The sequence below is a fragment of the Abramis brama genome (assembly GCF_963993115.1).
Source record: "Abramis brama genome assembly, chromosome: 5".
NCBI classification, from domain to species: domain Eukaryota; kingdom Metazoa; phylum Chordata; class Actinopteri; order Cypriniformes; family Leuciscidae; genus Abramis; species Abramis brama.
Genome location: NC_139967.1, coordinates 27,202,314 through 27,226,894, shown reverse-complemented (window position 1 = coordinate 27,226,894; position 24,581 = coordinate 27,202,314). Strand labels below are relative to the sequence as shown.

General features: G+C 38.1%; 2 protein-coding genes across 8 annotated transcripts in view; one reads left to right on the top strand and one right to left on the bottom strand.

The window, feature by feature from the left end:
- Positions 1-7,257, top strand: part of fam222ba (family with sequence similarity 222 member Ba) — a 61,590-nt gene extending 54,333 nt beyond the window's left edge. For 6 of the 7 annotated variants that reach the window (XM_084114874.1, XM_084114877.1, XM_084114873.1 and 3 more), the window contains one exon: positions 3,484-7,257. In XM_084114874.1, the coding sequence (XP_083971000.1) occupies positions 3,484-5,156 (1,673 nt within the window). In that variant the 3' untranslated portion in view covers positions 5,157-7,257. Of the gene's footprint in view, positions 1-1,424; positions 1,962-3,483 lie in introns of those variants that run through there. The other variant, XM_084114871.1, reaches the window with a different exon arrangement.
- Positions 6,078-23,614, bottom strand: LOC311083387 (transient receptor potential cation channel subfamily V member 1-like). Its single transcript, XM_084114869.1, has 17 exons — positions 23,499-23,614; positions 23,089-23,245; positions 20,089-20,309; positions 19,836-19,993; positions 19,192-19,344; positions 18,908-19,045; positions 15,761-16,059; positions 12,819-12,989; positions 12,076-12,249; positions 11,751-11,855; positions 11,549-11,619; positions 11,135-11,300; positions 10,866-10,932; positions 9,951-10,246; positions 9,726-9,847; positions 9,434-9,537; positions 6,078-9,356 (listed from the first exon to the last, which is right to left on the bottom strand). The coding sequence occupies exons 3-17, from the start codon at positions 20,277-20,279 to the stop codon at positions 9,244-9,246; spliced, it is 2,328 nt and encodes a 775-aa protein (XP_083970995.1). The 5' UTR covers positions 20,280-20,309; positions 23,089-23,245; positions 23,499-23,614; the 3' UTR covers positions 6,078-9,243.
- Between the last annotated feature and the right edge of the window lie 967 nt (positions 23,615-24,581).

Here is a 24,581-nt window from a genome sequence, read left to right as displayed (position 1 = left end):
TATTCTTTTTTGAAAAAGTCTCTTAATTTTTTCAAAAAATAAAGAACAGTAATATTGTGAAATACTATTCAAATTTAAAATAGCGTTTCTATTTTGATATATTTTAAAATGTAATTAATTCCTGTGTTGTCAAAGCTGAATTTTCAGCATCATTACTCCAGTCTTCAGTGTCACATGATCCTTCAGAAATCATTCTAATATGCTGATTTGGTGCTCCAAAAAAACATTTCTTATGATCAGTACTGAGGAGATTTCCTGCTTAATATATTTTTGCGGAAACTGATCTTTTTTTTTTTTTCAGAATTCTTTGATGAATAGAAAGTTAAAAAAACAGCATTTATTTTAAATATTTTTTGTATTTAAATACTTTTGATAAATTTAATGCATCTTTGCTGAATAAAAGTATTAATTTATTTCCTACTGACATCAAAATTTTCAACGGTAGTGTATACGTTACTGTGTATTGTTATTGTATATTGGAGCATATATCATTCTTCCTTGGAAGTTGTGTGGAAAACATGCCTTAATTATTTTTTTCTAGATTTTTTCAGGGTTTTAGTTCTTCTATATAGTTCTTCTTTAGTTCTTCTAAGTATTTAGTAGGGGTTTAACGGTTCTCTGTAAAAAATCGAACTGTACCGTTCTCCACCCACGGTTCGGCATGCACTTGCACTGCGGTTCATCTAAAATATGTTGACGCATATGCATTTATAATATGGTTTATTGAAAATAACAACGCGTAAAACAGACAGACAGAGTTAGGCTAATGTTAAACTTTGTTCAATGTGAATGCCGTATGCTCTGATATGACCAGTCATTTACGCCGTCATCACCCGGGTGTTGATAGGCGCGAGCGCTGGTAAAACCTAAACGGCACACTTTGCTATCTGTGTTTTAAACTAAACTCATGTAAGCCATGCCAATTTAAACATTCAAGGGCAAGAAGACGCGAAAGAGAACTCGTGCGCGCAAATATTGAGTAACAGACATATTCACACAAAAACTGTCAACATGCCCATCTTGGCGAGTGTCCTAGCAGACATAGTCGGTTAGGTTTTTAAGTGAACGTAAACAGTCGAGAAAGACAGCGCATGTGTAACAGTGTCAGTATTTTGGATTGTGCATTATGTTTTACAGTGATAGCAGCCTAATATTCCTGCTGTCTGTGTTTTTAATGTTAATCAAACAACAAAAGACAAGGAAATCACTCGCTGCTCTTGACTGAATAGCTTTTGTAACTTTAATAAGAATTAATCTTTAATTTATACAGTGAAATATACAATATTATATTTCTGTACCTGAAAAATACTGTTAAATACCTGAAAAACACTGATTATTCTATTTGTACATTTGCTTTATTGTATTTATTTGTGCTGTTGCTTGTAGTTTGATTATTCTTATTTTCTTCATTTTTTATTTGGCAGTAGTCCTTTTTCCCCTGAACATAGCACATACCAAACCGTACCGAAACCGTGACCCTAAAACCATGATAAAAACTGAACTGTGAGTAATTTGAACCGTTACACCCTAGTGTATGGTTTGTTCAGTGTTTGGGGTGTTTGTCGGGGCAGTGTGAGCTGTGAGCAGTGACTGAATCAGCTCAGGCTGGATGAAAGAGCTCAGTCACAGAGCACAGGCTGTTCATCCTCTCACTGGGGATGAGGGGGCCAGGAACGCATAGAAATGCATGCTAGTGTGTGTGTGTGTGTGTGTGCTCTCCATATCAGTGTGAGCAAGGGAAGTGCAGGTGGGTGCACATCAGAAGTCTCTCTCTGTCTATCTCTCTTTTCTCTTCTCCCCTCAAGTGATGAAAGCTTGTTTTATACAAAGACCCCCTTTCAGCAGGCAGACAGCAGCCTCACAGAGAGCACTTATCATCCCTCGCTTCCTTTGTTTTTTCTATCTGTCTCTCATCCGCTCTCCTCTATTCTCAACCCATCGAATCAGAGATGTCCTGGCAGGTGAGGATGTCACTATCTGGAAAAGCAGCATTGTATCAAGGAAAGAGCTTGTATTGTGAGCGTAGACCTGCAGACTTCTGAATGTAAAACCAGTTAAATAATTCAGCTCATTTAATGTTTTTTTTCCTTTTATGTTCACCTTTAAAAGCATTACTGTGATCCTGAGGAGAAGAACAGATGTTTGTGAAAAACAGATAGAAAAGCTCACCAATTAGACGGTTTATTTGGAGCGCAGTTGCAGCTAAGATGCTTACCGCACTACACGCAGACATACATGGTTGCTATATTTTTTGGGGCTGGGCAAGACAGGTTTTAATTTCTTATTCACACTCTAAGACTGGAACTGTTAGAGAATCAAGCATAGACACATCGCAGAGGGGTTGTTAATATAACAGAGGTACTTAAAAGTTATTTGTGTTGTCTGGCGTCTGCGTGTTCACATTGTGTGTGAGTGTGTGTTTGTGTTCTTGTATATATGGTTTATGAGAACACACATGTGTAAAATGACATAGGTTTTATTACAATGTTATGAGGACACTTCCTGTGTGTGTGTGTGTGTGTGTATGTGTGGACATGTGTGTGTGTGTGTGTGTGTGTGTGTGGCATTCACACCATGGCATACAGGAAGCATGTTATGTTTGGAGTGATGGAGAGGAAGTGAGATAGCTAACATTCACCTACATGTTTTTGGCATGTGACTTAACACCAAACACTCACATAAGGTTTTGAATGAATTGCAGCTATCAAGATCATGAGAAACAAATTCAGTTAAATGTGTCCATAATTTTTACTAGTAATGTACACCACAGTTCAAAAGTGTGGGGTCGGTATTATATTTACGTTTACGTTATATATATATTTGTATGTCTCTTATGCTCACCAAGGCTGTATTTATTTAATCAAACAGTAAAAACAGTAATATTTTGAAATATTATTACACTTATATATTTAAAAAAATAATTTTATACCCATGACGGCAAAGCTGAACTTTCATCATCATTACTTCAGTCTTCAGTGTCACGTGATCCTTCAGGAATCATTCTAATATGCTGATTTGGTGCTCAATGTTCAAAACAATTGTGATGCTTAGTATTTTTGTGGAAACTGTGATCATTTTTGTTCAAGACTCTTTAAATATAAATTTTAAAAGAACAGCATTTATTAGAAATGAAAAAAAAAACATTTCTTTACTGTCACTTTTGATGTGTCCCTGCTAAATAAAAGTATTAATTTCTTAAAAGTATTAAAAAACTGACCCCTAAACTTTTGAAAGGTATTGTATGTGTGAAATTAAGCTGTGCCAATGCAGTTTCTAAGGGCACTATGGCGTCTTTCTCCCATTTTTCGTACAGAATTTGTTATTTGAGCTCAGGTTTGTGAAGTGAGAATATCTCTGATCCTCTCCTTAGTTTCCATTCTCTCGCCTGCCCAGCTGTGTGAACAAAATGGACAGGTTATAAAGACTCGTATTCCCAAGGCATAATGTGTTTTTCTTCTTTCTTTTTGTCCCTTTTACATACAGGGGACACTCCACAAAGGATGAGATCTGCTCAGTATCCAACCCCTGCGGAATTGGATGCTTATGCTAAAAAGGTTGCCAACAATCCACTCACCATCAAGATCTTCCCCAACAGCGTCAAGGTCCCTCAGCGAAACCACATTCGTCGTACAGTCAACGGACTTGACACAGCTGGCCCCCGATACAGTCCCTACCCTTCTTCTCAGACCACTGCCAAGACTGGTCTCCTTGCCATCGTCAAAGTTCCCCTCGTCAAGGGCATCATCAAGGACTTTAACGGCACACGGGCACGTCTGCACCCAGAGGTGATTATGAATGCCGCCGGCGGCCCTTATGCAGCCACCTCGGCCAGCACTTTAAACCTGCACCACCTGTCGCAGGGTCCTCCCAGAGCGTCCCAGAATCCGCAGGGACTTCCTCAACACCCTCAGAATCTCCAGACTTTGCAGCAGCAGCAGCAGCCTGGGCCTCCACATCAAGGACTTGGACACAGACCTCCTTCCTCCATGCCACAACAGCTCCAGGGCCTTCCGAGGCCTCAAAATCTGTCCCACGCAGCTTCTTTAGGCCATCCTGGCGCCCACCCACCTTCAGCCATCCTGCTTCCTCAGCAGCATCTACAAAACCCCTCTGCAAGCCTGCAGGTGGGTGCTCGGAAGGTACCGGTTGCAGACGCCCCTCCTAACGTGACTGTTTCTACCTCAACCATTCCATTGTCCATGGCCGGAGGGCTCCACCAGGACCGTCAGGCGGACTTGAACAGCATAGTGCATCAGATAAGCCAGTTCTGCCAGGCTAGGGCTCAGGGCGCCGGTGCCACGTCGATGTGCGAAGGACAGATCGCCAACCCAAGTCCCATTAACCGAAATCTACTCATAAACGCCAGTTCTCGAGTCTCAGTGCATGCGGGAAACCCTAGTGCACTCGCTCCTGGTCTCATGCACCCATCCTGTGCTATTGGACCTCCTGATAAAGTAACTGCTTCTGCGCCAGTGAGTGCAATGCCTCCGCATAACATGGCTGCAATGAACCACATGTATCACAGCGATATGAAACAGCACCTACAGCATCAAAGCCATCAACCTCAGCGAAATCCCCAGCATCCACAGATGAGGTCCTGGACTCAGCATCAGCTTGCTCACCTTCAGCACATTTCAGAAGGGGGCGGACACCCCTGCAAACCGCAGAGTCGTACCTATCCCCCAGAGATGGGCATGGGGCAGCCTTATGCCATGAAACCCTCCAGCCCTTCATCGCCACTTGCCAACAACCACAGCAGCAATGCAATGCCACCAGGCATGGTGACGCACTACACCAACGGGCAGTACTACCACCAGCCGCCAGTGTGGGGTAGTATTCTTCCCACACCCAACAGTGACAGCTCTGGCTCACAGGACCTCCCTTTGCCCTTCCATGGCACTGGCACGGGCAATACCAACCCCACCCCAGGGATGGACCCCGTGGGAGGAGCGGCCCATTATCGATTAGTAGGGGGTGCCTTAATAGGGCAGACTAATCTGATGCAAACGGCAGATTGCATGGGAGGGGACTTCCAGACGCCCTGCTTCCGAGATCAGAATCTCATCCTGATGGGGAAGATGCACAGGCCACCCCCTATGGGCCGGGTAGTGGTCCCCCCCTCCGAGACGCAAGGCCAGCACCCAGGGTATAGATAAGCTTCAGCTCACAAGCCTCAGACACAGTCTCTCCTCAGTGAAGTCAGCCACACATGTACGTGTCCTCGACATCTTCTGTTAGTCTTAATAAAATTACATTACGAGAGGAACTAAATGAGCTCAAAATCTCAAGGATGATTGTTGATGAAAACAAAGAAAAAAAAAAAGAATATAAACATGTCTAATGAAGAGCAGTGTTTTGTGTATTTAATCTTGCAAGTGATCAATTTATTTTCTTTTAACAAGTGCTTTTTGAGGCACTAAAGGGAATTTAGTTTAGTTTTTTTCCAAACTTGAGTCCTGTCTATCTCCTAGTACCTGGATCTCAAGTGCTCCTGGGTTATTTATGACCATCTTTCTTGTGTTAGTACTTACATTATTAAAAGTGTCTTGTGAAATAGATCACTTTTAAGCTGAGAGCGCCAGGCCTTCTGTGCATTGGACAACCAGCTTGCTTTCATTTGAGAGATCTTTGTTTCAAGCCTGTCTTATAACATCAAGATGGCTGACAGGCTCAGAGCACTTCCCTCTTCAGCATGACACATTCTTTGTCCTTTATTTCTTTTTTCAATGTCTGAACTATCTGGAAAAATGCCAATCACTGGTCCCTTCAGACTGTTCCTAGGTGAAAGCTCTTGTCATGTGTTCCTTTACACCAGGCACCCCTGTTTCTTTATTTTTAGAAATAAAATGTGTTTGTTATGGGCTTTATGGATTTCTGTGTAAAATGGGAACTGCTTTAAGCTTGTGAAAGGTTGAAACATCACCTCATTTTGCTGGACACATTGTGACCGACAGGAACCGCATACATGTATCATGCCTCTTTTAGTGATGCAACAAATCAGGTGTCATTTGCATTCTGAGTCACTAATGTGAGTGAAGTTTTGTATAATGATTGTGAAAGATTCTCTCTTTTCTCTGTAAAGCTGTAAAGGCCAAAGGAGAAGAGCTACAGAGGTTTCAATGTTAAAGCTGTGCCATTTTCATTTTACCTAATCATTATACTCCTTTTATTTCCTAACATATGAGAAACTACTACTTGAATTGTATAGATGAGTTGTGTAGTTTCAGGTGGGTCATGTGTGGTATAGCTGTAAGTGGGTTTGCAGGACTAAACATACTACTGAAGGTGGTGTCTGTAGGCTTGTTACTAATATTATGATGTAGAAACTATGTACCAAATCAAGGGGTTTATGATCCTGCTTTTTCTAATTCATCCTTTATAATAACATAAAGTAGGAATTGCTACTGATTCTTTTGTGAAGTGTGCTTGAATTGACCAAATTGATCACTTGCAAGATCATTTGTGGTTAAATTAAGGAGAACTTTTTAAAAGAAAAAAAGTCAAAACAGTGACAAGGCAGGTGGATTGCTTATTTTATTGTACACTGGCTTATCTACTGTACTGCTGTATCTTTAAAGAAGTGTAATAACTGTGTATGAATGCGGCTGCATATGGATATGGGTTCACGGACTTGGTGTGCATGTGAAGAGCGCAGGTGTGTGTGTGCTGGTGGGTCACTTAGTCTTGACTCGCTGTTGGTTTGCCTCCCCTTAACAGCCCTCATGAAGCCTTAAGTATTTGGTCCTTGGACTTTCCTTTGACAACAAGCATGATTCTGATAAAGGTATAATGAATTCTGATTTCGAAAAATAGACTATAAAGGAACAGCATTTTTCCTTGTTTATTTTTATTAACTTGAGCTTTTGTTGAATAGAAAAGCAATTCTTTAGAATTACTTTATAATGTAAACGAAGAAATAAAGAATATTTTATCGTCATTATGTTTTATAGCTGTGTGTAGTTCTGGGCTGTAACAAAATCTTTTTATTCAATGTTTCAAAGCTTCAGTTTTGCAATTTGTGCTATTTATAATTCTGAACTAGATTTTTTTTTTTTTTAATTATTTAAATCTTTTTTTTTTTCTTTTTTTTTTTTGCAATTGCTGTGAAATGGAGGAAGCTTCTAGAAGCCTTTCTCATATCTGTCACTCTGTGGCTGTCGATTGAATGCGTGGGAAGAATCTGAAGAGTGCGAGAGTTGTGCTACTCTTTTTTGTAATATTGTAATAATAAAATAAAGTTCTAATTTATGCTTTCAAGTATGACTCCATTTAATTTATTGATTGTCTAAAAGCTGTTTTTTCTTCTTTAAATCTTCAACCTTGAATTGGTCATAAATGTTCATATACCCTCATCCAGTCTTCAAGGACTTTTGGACACTGACTCGTCTCAATCAGTGTCTGCTCATCAGGCTTTTATATATGATGATCTGACTTCATGTAACTATTGCAAGAAATGCCAGACCATCCCACACTAAAAACAGGAAAGCGAACAAAATGAATTAGCTGCTCTTGTCACAAAATCACATTGCTTTGGCGATGAAGGAGTGAATGTTGTTGGTAGTGGTTACTAATTAGGTCTGTTCTACTCTTGCAGGTACACAGCCTACAGGTAATGCAAACCAAATGAAAATGAAAATTCTGCTCTCACTTCTAAACCGATGAAGAGTGTCTGAGGCATTGTCCTCACAAATTATGCATTGCAGGCCTACGTCAGTTCTGGTAACAAAGGTCTGCTGATTGTTACACCGCAGATATATTGCTAAAAAAATTAAATGATGACAGTTTTCAAGATGGCTTGTTTTCCATAGTTCACTGAATTATACTTACATTTTATTTGTTTATTACTGTTCACAATACAAATTGTTAACATCTTTACACAGCTTATACATCCATTAACAGTTACTATATTGAGTAAAACTACATGTGTGTTTCATGTGTGAACAGTTGAATGGAATCATTCTGTTAAAATGTCGTGATGATGCTTAGAGGACCTCTTATTCTAATTTAAGAGAAAGAGTTCTTATTCATGAGTCATGACTGAAAAGTCAACATTTAGAGGGAAAACTGCTCCCATTCCGGGTGAGGCCACTTTTCCATTGGCTGTCTCAGTTACGTATGATTATTACAGCTTGTTTTATTTCAAAGGGATACAGCGCCGGAAGTGACGCCCACCGACCGTGCAGGTCGTCGCATATTTAAGCCGTCTGGTGCAGATGTAAATTTGAGTTACACAACAGGGCACAGCAGGACACTCGAGATCTCACTGAGGTCACAGCATTTCAGCTCTGCAGTGAAATAATGGCCAATGACATGACCCATCTACAACTGAACTTTAGTGAGCGCTCAGTAAAACAAGTAATGGGCTCTTGTGGACGCTTCCGATTATAGTGGAAATAAGTAATGTTAAGCACAGTGGATTCATCATGTATGGACCTTATTTGCATTATCCTGTGATGCTTCTCGGTTGTTGTGTTACGTCAGTCACCACAAGAGGGCGATATGCACAAACAGTTTTCCACATTGCCTTAAAATCTATCCAGCTGATCTTGCAACATCGTGTTTTTATTTATTTTTTCATTAATTCGCCTACATTATATTATCTGTTAAAAGTGAACGGTACAGTATATGTAAATATATAACGATATAGATGCACTTAAATGTTCTGAAATAAAAGATGCTTAGCCAACATCCTTGTACAGTTTTGCTACATTAGGTCATTGTAATTATGCAGTAGGCTACATTTCCATGTCACCATTATGCGTCTCAACTCTTGCATCTTGTATATTTTGTTGTATTCTGGTAAATAGACTCATTTGAAAGGCTGGAGAGACATGAAATGAGATTTTTGAGTGTTGGAAACTAGGTTGGCTATTTGTGGTGCTTTTACTGTAAAAGTTTTTATTTTTTATTTTTATTAAATAATCATAATTTCAAAATGGAAATTGTATTAGTTTTATTAAGTGACCATTGGGTTGAATATTACATACTTACTTTTTTCTTTATTTAATTTCGAATTTGAGTGGACAATGTCACAATTTTTTACTCTTTCTAAACTGACCATTTGAGACACATTTGATGCTTTGTGGTCTAAAACATCCTGGGCTGTGTTTCGCAAAAGCACCATGAATGTTGTATGTTTTCTAAATGAACAACAGTCAAGTTTTATCCGGTCATATAATATAATTATTCCAATACCAGTTGTAATGAAAGGGAATTGCAAAATAGATAGAGGTTCTAAAAGCATCAGACGGAGGTAGAGGCCTCTGCTAGAGGATCCAGCTCCTGTACATCTCTGTGCGGTCGTCTCTGTGTCCAGCGCTTACTGAACGTTTGTAGGAGTCCACGCTGACTGGGCTCTGTAACAAATACATATGACATCATGTAGGATTAAAATAACACACACATACACACATATTTGTTTAACATTGACTACCTCTCTGAGGTTTAGTTGGGGAAGGTACACTCGTGCATATCCCAGGATCCTCGCTAATTATACCCATGTTTCTGTTCCATTGGTTCCAGTTGACTTCCTCCACACTGAAAGAAAGATTGTTCATTGTTTACGGTTTCAATCATCACTGTTTAATAGCAAACACAGAGAGTAACACAGGGTAAGTGTGCATTATTATGTTTGCATGCTAATATCATCTTTTCATAATGTATCATCCAATTTCAGATTACAGACAAATGCAAACTTCAGATGTTGTGGAAGCCACCAGGGTCACCTGAAGCACCAGCGTCGATCAGGCTCTTGCCCTCCGCCCAGCTCCTTCTCTTCCCCTGAACGAAGCTTTGTCTTCAGACAATGGGGAAAAATCCACTCCATGTCCAAGGTGGTGATTGCACGCTGTGATCAACAATCATACTTATTTCCTAAATGAACAACTAAAATGGCAAATCAGTTCAGTGTAGAAATGGGTTGACCGTTTTCATTTTGCATTTGATTTTACCTGTAGTTTCCAGATGCTAGTGCTCTCTACGGACATCTCCTCCACGCTTTGATTCATCAGAGCGATCAGCATGTTCAGCATCAGAATGTATGTCATCAGTATGTACAGAATCAGCAGTATATAGAACACCTCCTTATATTTATAATCATTGGTGAACTCCAGATCTCCCATGCCAATTGTAAACTTGAACAACTCCAGAGTGGTGAAGGTGATGTCATTGAATGTGGGCTTCTTGCAGTCCTTATTTCCATTAGAATTATTTAAACGAGATTGCTCATCAAGGAGAGTGACCACGGCTGATGAGTAAGAAACAAATCATCAATGCACACTACTGTTCAAAAGTTTTTGAAATAAAACCAAGGCTGCATTTATTTGATCAAAAATATGGTAAAAACAGTAGTATAATTACAAATTAAAATAACCATTTTCAATTTGAATATATTTTAAAATGTAATTTACTCCAGTGATGGCAAGGCTGAATTTTCAGCATCATTACTCCAAGTCATCAGTCACACGATCCTTCAGAAATCATTCTGATATGCTGATTTTGGTGTTTAAGAAATATTTCTTATCATAATCAATGTTTAAAATAGTTGCATCATATTTTTGTGGAAACCATGATACTTTTTGTCAGGATTCTTTGATGAATAAAAAAAGTTAAAAATATCAGCATTTATTTTAAACAGATTTAAGTAATTAAATCTATCATTTAAAATAATTTAAAATGATTTTTTTTTTTCACTTTTCACTTGCAATCAATTTAATGCATCCTTCCTGAATAGAAATATTAATTTCTTTATAAAACAAAAATCTAACTGACTCAAAATGTTGCAAATTTGTTGTGTTATGAACATTAAATTAATTGCAATGAAAGAATCATGTACATTGCTGAATGTATGCAAGGGAGAAGGATACCTGTAGAGAACCCAATGAGGAAGACCATGTACACAACAAGGAATCGACGAATTTCTCCAAGAATCATCTGACAATAATTAAAGAGCGTACAAGTGTGTTACGCACAGGAAGTAATGGTGTAGGTCCTGTATCAACTGTAAGGACTAGATTATACTACAAGGAGACATTAAATGTGTTGCATAGCATCTTTTTAGCACCCTATTTGACTAATACCCTACTCTGAAGGCCAGGGTGAAGGATGCTGGATAAGAGAGACAAATATCCCTTACCTTTTGTATCATGATACTGTAGATTCCCATATGTCTGGACCCTCTGAAGAAATAGAGTAGATTTACCCAGCACAAGGCAAGACTCAGCACTAGAAAGGCCAGATATAAATCCTGACCAAAACAGTACAGTACAGCAGAGACCAAGAGAAGCACGGCCTGCAGAAAACTAATGCAACAAAAAGCATTTAAGCGGGAGTAAACACTGTATGCACTTATTGATTGAGGTTTTATGTAGTAAAAAGTAGTTATACTGGAGCAGTTTAGCCATGTGCATATAGAGTATATAAATAGTGATTTCAAAAACTTGACCTCGCTGTGATAAGTTTTAACTAGAATTATTGGCAAAGAATGTCATTTCAAGCATGTATTAGGAAATGATTAATACTGAAATAAAACAAGAGTGAAGCGACTCACAAAAGCTGATCGGAAAATCCGTCTATGACCAGGGACTGAAATCTCGGACGCTTCCTTATCATATCTATTAACTTGAAAGACAAGGGAATGCAGTTATTTCTGTAAAAAGTAAATAATAATAATAATAATACAAATATTTTGCATTTAAAGTTAAACATGAATTTGTTGTAAATCAACAGCATAATATTAAATAGATACATACCCCTTTAATAAAGAAGTAAAGTGCTCCAATGAGAGTGATGATCTGTCCTGTCTGAAGCAGGTAGCCTTCACTATCTTTTCTATAATGAAACGGAGGCTTTAATGACTGAAAGAAAAGAGTGGGAATGAGACATGGCATTAAGTAGTGAAACATTTACATGTTAACAAGTTAGCATGCATAATGAGTAGTTTGAAGCTGGAAAAAGTTGATTGTCTGGTTCAGGTCAGTGTGCATATTTTTCAGAAGAAATTTTTATTTTGAATGAATGAATGAATGAATGAATGAATGAATGGGTCCCCACCTCTGGACTGTTGTGTATACCTACTTTGTTTTTACTGAGGTCGATCCCTTTTTCACGGTGATAAGCTACAGCAGTGAAGATGAAAAGGTAGATAATATAAACGATAAAGTTGAACATGAACATCCGTTTCGCAAATCTATTCCACTTTTCTTCAATTAGTCTGTTTAATGGCTCAATATGGAGCATCTCGTGGCGATTCTGAAATGAGATGAAATAACCAAACATGTTGCTATCAACAGCATTTATCGGAATACATATGCCAAATTAACATCCAGTGAACAAAAATATGTTCAAGAATGTTTTGCTAATGTTCCCATTAAAGGGATAGTTCACCCAAAATGAAAATTCTGTCATCATGTACTCAAAACTCATCATTTCTTTTTTCTGCTGAACACAAAAGAAAATATTTTGAAACAGTTGATGGACCCCATTGACTTCCATAGTAGGCTATGGGGGAAAAATACAAACATCCTTCAAAATGTTTTCTCCCTTTTTGGGTGAACTGTCCCTGTAAGGTATAAAATAGCCTATGTTAAAAAACGTTAAAGTTATTAAAGACCAGACAACTTTGAACGAGCAGTATATTAATGTTACTGGAAAAGACATTTGTTCAAAACTTTGAGAGAACCTTGCCAGAATGTTAGCCAAAATTCTGAGAACAGTTCCTCTCAGCTGGGATTTTGCTTCAGTAAAGTACAAAATCTAAGAAATTATGCATTTTTGATTCTAGAATGAATCAGTATGAAATGAACAGGATGTCTTCTCACTGGAATCTCACTGCCATAAACGATTATCTCCAGTGCGGAGTTCTTCTCGTAGGTGTCAAGGGAGGCGAGGTCATACAGAGACGAGCACACGGGACCGTAGGCCCACTCCGTGATCTTGCGGGACAGATGTCTGCACCCCTTAAACTCCCGCTGTACGATGTGCTCAAACAGCTAGTTAACAAATGAAAAATTACATCTGAATGATTTCATCAAACAGGCACTTTCCAACCTATGCTAATAACATATAATTTCAAAATTGTTTTATTTAATCACTTTTTAGTCTTTTAGCAATGTGCTAATTTTAGTAATCAGCCATGCCCAGCAGCAACATCAGCTAAAATATATAGAACAAAGGAAATAAAATAAATAAAAACATTAAACTGTGACTATAGGTTAAATAAGACAATGACTGGTGTCTGATTTAAAGGGATACTCCACTTTTTTTGGAAATAGGCTCATTTTACAACTCCCCCAGAGTTAAACAGTTGAGTTTTACCGTTTTCGAATCCATTCAGCCGATCTCAGGGTCTGGCGGTACCACTTTTAGCATAGCTTAGCATAGATCATTGAATCGGGCAGGACCATTAGCATCTCTCTCAAAAAAATGACCAAAGAGTTTCGATATTTTTCCTATTTAAAACTTGACTCTTCTGTAGTTACATCGTGTACTAAGACCGACGGAAAATGTAAAGTTGCGATTTTCTAGGCTGATATGGCTAGGAACTATACTCTCATTCCTGCGTAATAATCAAGAAACTTTGCTGCCGTACCATGAGTCCAGCAGGCGTAATGATATGACGCAGCGCCTGAAAATACTGTGAGGAAAATAAGTATTTGAATACCCTGCTATTTTGCAAGTTCTCCCACTTAGAAATCATGGAGGGGTCTGAAATTGTCATCGTAGGTGCATGTCCACTGTGAGAGACATAATCTAAAAAAAAAAAAAATCCAGAAATCACAATGTATGATTTTTTAACTATTTATTTGTATGATACAGCTGCAAATAAGTATTTGAACACCTGAGAAAATCAATGTTAATATTTGGTACAGTAGCCTTTGTTTGCAATTACAGAGGTCAAACGTTTCCTGTAGTTTTTCACCAGGTTTGCACACACTGCAGGAAGGATTTTGGCCCACTCCTCCACACAGATCTTCTCTAGATCAGTCAGGTTTCTGGGCTGTCGCTGAGAAATATGGAGTTTGAGCTCCCTCCAAAGATTCTCTATTGGGTTTAGGTCTGGAGACTGGCTAGGCCACGCCAGAACCTTGATATGCTTCTTACAGAGCCACTCCTTGGTTATCCTGGCTGTGTGCTTCGGGTCATTGTCATGTTGGAAGACCCAGCCTCGACCCATCTTTGCTCTAACTGAGGGAAGGAGGTTGTTCCCCAAAATCTCGCAATACATGGCCCCGGTCATCCTCTCCTTAATACAGTGCAGTCGCCCTGTCCCATGTGCAGAAAAACACCCCCAAAGCATGATGCTACCACCCCCATGCTTCACAGTAGGGATGGTGTTCTTGGGATGGTACTCATCATTCTTCTTCCTCCAAACACGTTTAGTGGAATTATGACCAAAAAGTTCTATTTTGGTCTCATCTGACCACATGACTTTCTCCCATGACTCCTCTGGATCATCCAAATGGTCATTGGCAAACTTAAGACGGGCCTTGACATGTGCTGGTTTAAGCAGGGGAACCTTCCGTGCCATGCATGATTTCAAACCATGACGTCTTAGTGTATTACCAACAGTAACCTTGGAAACGGTGGTCCCAGCTCTTTTCAGGTCATTGACCAGCTCCTCCCGTGTAGTTCTGGGCTGATTTCTCACCTTTCTCAGGATCATTGAGACCCCACGAGGTGAGATCTTGCATGGAGCCCCAGTCCGAGGGAGATTGACAGTCATGTTTAGCGTCTTCCATTTTCTAATGATTGCTCCAACAGTGGACCTTTTTTCACCAAGCTGCTTGGCAATTTCCCCGTAGCCCTTTCCAGCCTTGTGGAGGTGTACAATTTTGTCTCTAGTGTCTTTGGACAGCTCTTTGGTCTTGGCCATGTTAGTAGTTGGATTCTTACTGATTGTATGGGGTGGACAGGTGTCTTTATGCAGCTAACGACCTCAAACAGGTGCATCTAATTTAGGATAATAAATGGAGTGGAGGTGGATATTTTAAAGGCAGACTAACAGGTCTTTGAGGGTCAGAATTCTAGCTGATAGACAGGTGTTCAAATACTTATTTGCAGCTGTATCATACAAATAAATAGTTAAAAAATCATATATTGTGATTTCTGGATTTTTTTTTTTAGATTATGTCTCTCACAGTGGACATGCACCTACAATGACAATTTCAGACCCCTCCATGATTTCCAAGTGGGAGAACTTGCAAAATAGCAGGGTGTTCAAATACTTACTTTCCTCACTGTCTAATAGGTTAGACAAACTTAGTCCCGGTCACGTTGGAAGTTACCGAGCTGGGGACTATTTTCAGGCGCTGCGTCATATCATTACGCCTGCTGGACTCATGGTACGGCAGCAAAGTTTCTTGATTATTACACAATGCTAATGGTCCTGTCCAATTCAATGATCTATGCTAAGCTATGCTAAAAGTGGTACCGCCAGACTCGGAGTTCGGCTGAATGAATTCGAAAACGGTAAAACTCAACTGTTTAACTCTGGGGGAGTTGTAAAATGAGCCTATTTCCAAAAAAAGTGGAGTATCCCTTTAATGCCTGCTGGAGGAAAATAACATGTCAAATCACATGAGGACTAATCATCTGTACAAAACCAGGAACATCCAAAAACAGAACTGACACTTACTGGGCACACACTGCTTCAAATGAATCACTTCTTCAAATAAATGTAGGCAGTTTACAAAACATAGTGAAATTGTTCAAATTCTATGACACTCAAAAATCAGTAAATAACAGGGGGGGAAAGGTTTACCCTCAATTTTCCTGTTTTGGCGGCTAGTTGGATTGGTGTGAGTCCCTTATTATTTTCGATTTCCTCCAGTTTGATCTTGGGGTGAAGTTGGTCGGCTTTGATTAAGATGTGGTCATACATGGCAATGACAAACTCTGTGTTTTCAGGACTATTATCAGCTATGGATACTAGTGCGTGAAGCACCATGTTCCCATGAGAGTCCCTCTTCCTGACATCCACCGCCTGGTAACAGTTGTCCATAAGGAAGTCCACAATGTCTGGCTGATTAGTGCAAGCGGCCAGCGACAAGGGCAACTCACCTGTGCACAGAAGGTGTGAAAGATACAGGTAAGCCCAGGTACCCACAAAATGGGTCAGTAACATTGAGAACATTATGTGGAAGATTTTACAATTTCTACTGTATAAATTGTTGTCAGAATTATCCGTCTGCAAAAGTTCAACCTTATCGTTAGACCCAGGCACGTGCACACATAGACATCAAAGGGAGCTTGAGCACCTGCCCTTTTTATTCCTGGAGAGAAAGTGCCCTTTTTTCTGGGGTGCTTTTTTTCTATTTTTGAAAAATATTTCTGTTTGCGCACAGCTTCCCTGTCAAACAAATATATTTATTGAAGAATAGTATATCTAAATATCAGGTCAGGAGTTCTGAAGCGCTCCCTCTCCCTCTCCCGATTGTTAAACCCGATTGTATTGCTTCCGGCCTTCCGCTAAAGAAAATAGTACGCTCCGTCTCTACGGTTAGAATCCTGTGAGTCCATAGCAACTCTCTGTTGTTCATGGCAACGGTCTGTTATACTCTTACACTCCGCACAGCGGTCTGTTATCAAGAAATAACAGACCGCATTCTACATTGGAATTCAACCAAGCCATGTAATAAAATAAGTTAATAAAATAAGCATATATCACCACCAGGTGATATGCTTTAGTTATTTTGTTTATCCTATTTACCTGCATTGCCCTGTCAATTAGATGCAAATGTGCGCATTTTAACTAGTTGACGCCTAATTTGCATACAGAACGTCCCCAGTAATGACTTACATCAAGAGTCTTTCCCCCTGAAATTTAGAAATCTAAATTGGTGAATTTAGAAGAAATCTACAGATGCAAACAGATGGAGGATACACTCTAAAGAACGTAGTAAATCTGAGTAACTGCATCTGGTACATTAATAAATAAAACTGAGTAGAAATATGTAATAAGTTAACATTAAACTTTAAAAATAACATTTATAAATTAACTTTTTATTTATGACTAATTTAACTTTTTTTTATTTCCTCTAAACCTTTATAAAATAGTATTCCATACAACCACAAATACATACGTGACATTGGCTTTTATTGAATTTTTACTCAATTATTTTGGTAAGTTTAATTTTAAAGTGTTATGTATTCTGATAACACCAAAATAATTAAAACAATGTAGTGCCTTGTGCAAAAATAAACAAATTATTAGTAAAACGCCCCTCTGCTTGATGCAGTTATTTAGGTTATTCTAAATATGAAGAGTTCAGATGAAAAAGCCTCTAGGTGCCATCTGAAATTTCCTTCTATAATGATCATTTTTATCAAGCTTGTATGTTTATGTTCACTTATTTCACATTGCTGGCAATGAAAATTACCTATTAATTGTAATTTAAGTTAAACGTACAGTATGTGATTTTTTCTCCGCTAGGGGTCGCTAACCTCTTTACAATAACAAAGGCGTAGTTTGATGACGCAACACATGCTAAGAATTATGGATGTTGTTGTCAACGTCAAGCCGGCCGATCTAATAATGTTTATGGATGACTGAATACATCGATGCTTTTATCATGACTGTGATATGAAGCAGTTCGGGATTGCTAAGAGACAGCTATCAGCTCCACACGCGACGCGAGTCCCGCGGATATAAAGGAATATGGACATTTCATTCTACCGAACTACACGCGAGTGCAGAATTACTACTCACAGGTCAGTTTATTAGACAAATTAAACTTGTGAGGTAACACAGCGTTGTTTCACCTGGTCTAACATTACACTATCACACTAAAGTGCATTTGAATGTGTTGAAAAGTATGTGTTAGTTTGTCTGTATGAGACTACCAGTAAGCTAACGTTAGATCAACATTAGAATAACATACAGATCATATTCTAACATTTTATCATTGTTGAACTAACGTTATATAACATTGATTAGTTTTGTGTAAATGTGCTCACCTGTTTAATAAAGTACATGTAGGAGCGGTCGAAGTCTCGGACGTGGAGCTCTCGTTTATATACTGTCAATGGGAGCTCTCGGCATCTCGAAAACACCGCGCTGATATTGATTCTCGTTTTAGTTCTCCTTTTTTATCCAAAGTCTGCTTGCCATGGTCCATAATGTTTGAACGAAACAACAACAGCGTGCAGATAGACATTGCGAACTCCACAGATGTCTGCGTCTGTCGCTTTGCTTTGGTTAATCAGAGGCCTCTGCTCTGCTCATAGCTCTGGTTACCATGGCAGTACGAGCGGAAACCAGGGACAACGCGGATATGACGCCATTGACTGCGACATAACGGAAATAAAGACACGGTCCGTGTCTTCGAATTAAAATATTAATTTCTATGGATTTAGAAGTTAATTGGAACTGTCGGGATAATGTAAATACACAACTTTAAAAAATATATAACATAGATATAGTGATTTTTTATATTTTTAAAGCAAAAAAAATACATATTGTGCCTTTAAATTACTGAACTTAAATATACGATCTTGAAAAAAAAAGAAGCTCATTTTCGAAGAAAATTTCAGATGGCACTTTTGCATCTGAACTCTTCAAATATACTTGAAACTAGTAGCATAGAAAATGTTTTCAAAACATGCACATTGTGGAATGGTTTCCTTTGCTGCTCTATAAACCTAGTGAATACTAAGGCGACCATGGTCTCTGTGTGAACTGATTATTTTGTAGACATCTTTTGAAAATGAAACAATTGCGTGAGTTTGAGGAAGATAAAATTAATTAACTTTTTTAATTAATTTTTTAAAAAGGAAGTCAGAGTTGCGTTAATATATATACTTTTTTGTTTAAAAAAAGAAAAAAAAAACGTAATTATGAGAAGTGCCCTTTATTTCACTTGAGCCCCTGCCCCTCAAAATGTCTGTGCACGTCCCTGGTTAGACCTACCAAAATAGAAGCACATGTCTTGATTGGGTTGAAAGAATTTCCCACAGGCCTTAGCATGGACATCGGCCCCTTTCTTAACCAGCATCTTTACAAATTTTGCACTCCTCCTTTCAATCGCAACATGGAGTGCTGTCTGACCTGCCAAAGAGATCAATCAATAACACTGTAAAATAGATTACAGAGGAACAATGTTGATTTATAAAAAATGTACCAACATTTTAGCTAATGTAAAACTAGATCTAATAATCAAATATTATGTAAAATGAAGCTATAATGGCTCTGACCTTTGTAGGAACTGTCTGTGTAAGCAGCGTTGACAAGATTTTTTAAATCTCCCAGTTTCTCTGCAATGTCCAGCAGATGTTCAATAGTGTCATTCTCGCCTTGCCTCAAATTTAAAAGCGCTTTCAGCAGGGCTGTCTTTCCATTGGACTTATCTGAAGAAGAAAAAACTGTTGTTTTATTATGTATTAAATATCAGTCATGAATTCACAGTACTATTCTGTGTATTCTTTGTACACTACCATTCAAATGTTTGGAATCAGTGAGAATTTTTTTTTTTTTTTTTTTTAAGAAATTGATACGTTTATTCAACAAGGATGGATTAAATTGATCCAAAGTAACAATAAAGACATTTATAATGTTTCAAAATATTTCCTTTTCTACTGTTCTTGTGAACACTCCAAGGATCCAGAAAAATGTTTCCACAAAAATGTCAAGCAGCACAAATGTTTTCAACACTGATAATAAAAAGAAATGTTTCTTAAGCACCGATTCAGCATATTAAAATAATTCTGAAGGAATTTTCTGAAAGTGACACTGAAGACTGGAGTAATGGCAGCCTTGGTGAAAACAAGACACTTCTTTCAAAACTCTTACCGACCCCAAACTTTTCAACAGTTGTGTATTTTTTCTTGAATACAATTACATTGAGAGTCGGTGAGGCGTTTCATGTTTTTGTGCAGGTACTGATGTAAACCCTGCAGTTTTGACACCTCGCCACTGGACACAGCCTCAAACAGACTCTTGATGGTAAACCTCTCACGGTCCTGCTGAGCCGGTTCCTCTTTTACTTTCCTGATTCCCCTGTATGCAGAATGCATGTGTTAAAGTGACGATTTCTGACTTTATATTTGTCATACACTCCAGTGTGGTTTGATATATTAAGGAGTCCCACTTACCTGTCAAAGTGTAGGTTAAATTTAATTGTGGTTGCAGGTTCCTCTATGTCATCCAGGTAGTTAGAATCCATGGGCCTCTTGTCCTTTAAGGCACCTTTCTTCATCTGTTTGGCCTTTGACCTCTCCTCCTCTGTCTGGTCATCCGTCTCCAGAGTAAATGATGAGGTGTTGCTGTCTTTTGGTTTACTCATAGTGATGCCTTCTTAGTCTCACAGCAGAAGCTGTAAACTCCATAAAAGTGATATCATTAGCAGATACAGGACATTAGGTTTAAATTTCATACAAAAACGACCTAGGAAATGTGAACCATGACCACAACTGCTGATTTATTTTTTTATAAGTAAATGGGACATTAGGAGTTGTGCATTGTTGGTAGTTCACGAAATGTTGCTTCCTTTGTAACTAATCAAATTACTATAGTGATTTTTTATATAATGTGACTGAGAGTTGCTTCTATAGGTGTAGGAGCTACTTGAGAGTCATAATGTATCTCAGAGCGTCTTCTTGTTATAAGAGCCATTAAAAGAGGAAGGACTCACAGATGATCCAAATGGAAACCCTATGACAGGAAGTCAAAGGAAATGCAGAACTACTGCTGCTGTTATAAATGGCTCACATTTGTTCATCTCATTGCTTTACACTGGAGATGCGATTGTAATGCAGATATGATCATAAGAGCATCTAAACACATAACCCATGCATCTAATGGATCTGTGGTTATCTTGGGTACACAACAAATCCGTTCTTCATCAAAGTAAAAATGTGGATTAATTTACAGATTTTCAAAGATTCAAGAGATAGAACCAAATACAAAAATCAGAAAGCAGGTTCAGTTTATATGTGCAAGTGAAGATCTCTAATAGACCTTTGTTAACTGAATTATTGATATTCCGTCATGCTGTTGCTATATGATCGCATCCAGGCATAGGCGTCCATTTCGGTGGGGACCAGATTTCGTCATGAGTCATTTTGTACCCACTACTTTTAACTTAGCGTCCATAATAATTGGATTTTGGGTTAGATTTTTTGACAGTTTTCAGTGGTTATGAGGAGCAATATGAGAGAGAAATTTGGTGATCTTTGTTTAGGTAGGCCTACATTAAACCACGTAAAGCTTTTTCACGTTAGGACTTATATATAAAGCCCATGAGAACCGTGGGGAGTCAACCCACAGCCGCTCCGCTGCCCTGCTGAAAATGTGAAGCAGAAACGCTTAATGTCAGATTACGTCCATAATTTGACTTTTGGCTCGATTTTTTTGACCGTTTTCAGTGGTTATGAGGAGCAATGTGAGAGAGGCTACTTATGAAGCAGAATAGTGGGTCATAGTCTAATGCTTTTTGAAAACTTAAGGCTTTCTTCTTCATAAAACGAGTCGGACATCATCACATTTTTGTATACATTTTTATTTATTTACATTAGTAAGCTATAGGACATCGTCTTTCAAAACATGACCTGCGCGAAAGAGAAAAAAAAAATGAATGCGTCATTGTACCCAGCACTTCTGAAAATGCACTTCCGAATGCGTCTCTGTCCCCAGCGCATTTCAAACCAAACTGACGCCCATGCATCCAGGGAATGGGCCATGATTTTCCCATCACGGAAAACTTTCCCAGAAAATACATGGAAATGCATTTCTAACAGAATTCAGTGTCTAATGCATTAGATATTTTTCGTTTTAGAATATTATAACTTAGTCTAGTAAATGGTTTCATATAGCATTACATACAGAGGAAATAGACTGTAATCCTGCATTAAGAAACTCCATTACACTGGCTTTGGGTAATCGTGTAGCACAAGGTCAAAAGTCCTTGATTTTGTAAGGAAAAATGTCCATAGAAACAAGCTACTATCATCTCTGTTTTGACCGGGTTCCTGAGCATACATGTGATCTATCTTGTGACATTTTACCATGCATCTCTCACAAAGCTGGTTTTGTATTCAAAAGATGTGTTTTTACATGAATCAGTTTCTTTAAAGATGATAGGACCACCGATTTTGCTTTTATAAGCCAATGTGACATTCTAATAACAGTGTTAAGATCAGCAATTATGCTTGGATGCTTTTTCAGTATTTATTCTTTCTTAGGGGACTAATCAAATTACAATTCATTTATAAAATTATTATATTAACAGAGAACCGGAGCTAAGGGATCATCTAAGCACCAGTTGAAAGAGGAAGGAGACAAGAATCAGATAGAAACTCTGTGACAGGAAGTTGCAGTATCGAAAGAAATGCAAAATTTACTAGTTAAATAAATGTTTTGAGCATATTTGTATCTCACTTGCACATTAAACAAGAACTCAAATTGCTAAAATAGGGAGTAATTATGTATAATATGAGTCATCCACTGTTCCTCAATTAGGGCATACACACTATTAACACAATAGATAACCATAAATAGACCTCTGTGATTTTAAAGACATTAGTTAGATTTGTCAAAACAAAGATTAATGTTTAATGTGCATATCACAACAAAGAAAGGGTGCTTAGGATACTAAAGATATATTAAATATATTTTTTTTCAGTCTGAATGTGCAAGCAGACTGCTCTATGGGTGAGGCAGCATAGATTGTTACAGCGTCTAACAGATATTTGATCGACGAATTATGTCGCTTAATGTTGTTTTACACTAGATGATGACCTAATATGCAATTACAAGATGCTGGATAGTCTTACTTACTAGAATATTATGACATGGCCTCTCTGCAAATTGGTTCAGATAACATTACAGTGGAAACAGTACATAAGACAGACACAATCTTTAGATTATGATATTGTCAGATTTAAAAAGACTAACTTTAAAACTGATCTGCAGAAATATGTACTAAAGTAGATCTCACAAAGACTTGTGAAGACATTTGGCAGTGAAAATCTTTAAACTTTAACATTTATTTAATGATTTACTACATTAGCACAATCTAAATGTATTTAAATACTGCATTCTATTATGGTACACCATTAAAATCCAAGAATAAAGTATCAAACATTTGTACTCACAAATCAACTTTGGTTTTCTAGTATCCCGTGTTGATGGTCCACTATGTTCAACTGAGCTTGCCAGAGGTATGATTCCTTGAACACAATGACGATGATGGCTTACGCTCTCTCAGTTTCACAGAGGAAGAGGGCGAGATGTTTTGAGGTTGCTGAGAGCCTTACAGAAAGGCGGGTTTATTGATTTTTTAGAGTGTGTTGTTACGTATGTTTTGCCATGTCCATGCATGCCTTGTAGCTCATCTATAATCACCCAGTCCTACATATATACCACATAATGCACTAAAACCATCAAGCTTCTACTTAAATTGCTTCACTTATCTGCAACACTGTATTCTACTATACATCTGAACTATCCAAATGAGCAATTGTTCATGTGCTGGAATATTTGATATATATAATCAAAAAGGTACCTTTCTGAACAGCATATGTTTGGTTAGTCTTAAGTCATCTGCACTTGTCTGCTGAGACGGTTCTGAGAACTTTCACTTTTCTTAACGTGTATGGTTTCCTGCATGACAATGGTGGACTGTGGCTGAGTAAGATGGTTTGGCGCATACATGGTGGTTTAGGTGCACACGTCACATGAACAAAATGAAACCTTGACATGCTGTTGAGGCTTAATGCACATGTGGTAAAGAATTTTATGTTATTTGAAGAAACAAACAAAAACTTAATTTATAGCCATATGCATTACATGTAATATATTGTATTATATTGTAATTCTTTATTGTCCACCAAGGTGGAAAATTGGCTTTGGCACTATAGACAGTAAAAAACAGATTCACATTACATAAATATAAAAATACAGTTCATGCTACTATTATTTGGTTTATCGATCACTTGTGGAGTTGAGAATTTTAATAGCGTTTGGAATAAAAGACCTCTTAAACATTTTTATTCGCTAGAGGTATTCTATAGTGCCTACCTGATTTCAAGGGCTCAAATTGACTAAAGAGAGGGTGAGAACTATCTGCAAGAATAATCATCGCCTTCTTCTTTGCCCTTTCAGCATAAAGTTGTACTAAGGGCTTCTGTGGTCATGCCGACTATTTTGCTTGCCATGCATTGACACAATTCTGGTGAGTTTGTTCTTAGATCTACAGTTAAAGTGATTGTACCAGTAGATTATGTCTAATTTTGTGCACATAATTAATTATTTCGTCTTTGCAACTTTAATTTCTAATTGACTCAAGTGACACCAAGTTTCAAGGGCCTTAGTGTGAGGCAGGTAGGACACATCATGTAGAGAGGTAGTTTTGTCCAGTAGGCCACTAACGCCATATCATCAGCGTATTTAAATAGTCTAAAATGTTCCTCCTTAATCGTAAACTCATTAGTAAAAAGAGAAAAAAAGCACAGGGGAAAGAACACAAACTTGTGGGCAGCCTGTGCTTAAAGTAAGCACTTCTGACACAGACCCTCTAACACAGACCCTCTGCGGACGGCAAGAAAGAAAGTTTCTAATCCAGAGGACTAAACCTGTATTAACATCA

Excerpts from the sequence above, each read along its gene's own strand:
- LOC311083387 (XM_084114869.1), bottom strand. The coding sequence starts at position 20,279 with ATGAGTAAACCAAAAGACAGCAACACCTCATCATTTACTCTGGAGACG. Across the intron at positions 19,994-20,088 it reads TTTAACCTACACTTTGACAG|GGGAATCAGGAAAGTAAAAG; the intron begins GTAAGTGGGACT and ends TTCTGCATACAG. Across the intron at positions 9,357-9,433 it reads CCCAACTAAACCTCAGAGAG|AGCCCAGTCAGCGTGGACTC; the intron begins GTAGTCAATGTT and ends TATTTGTTACAG.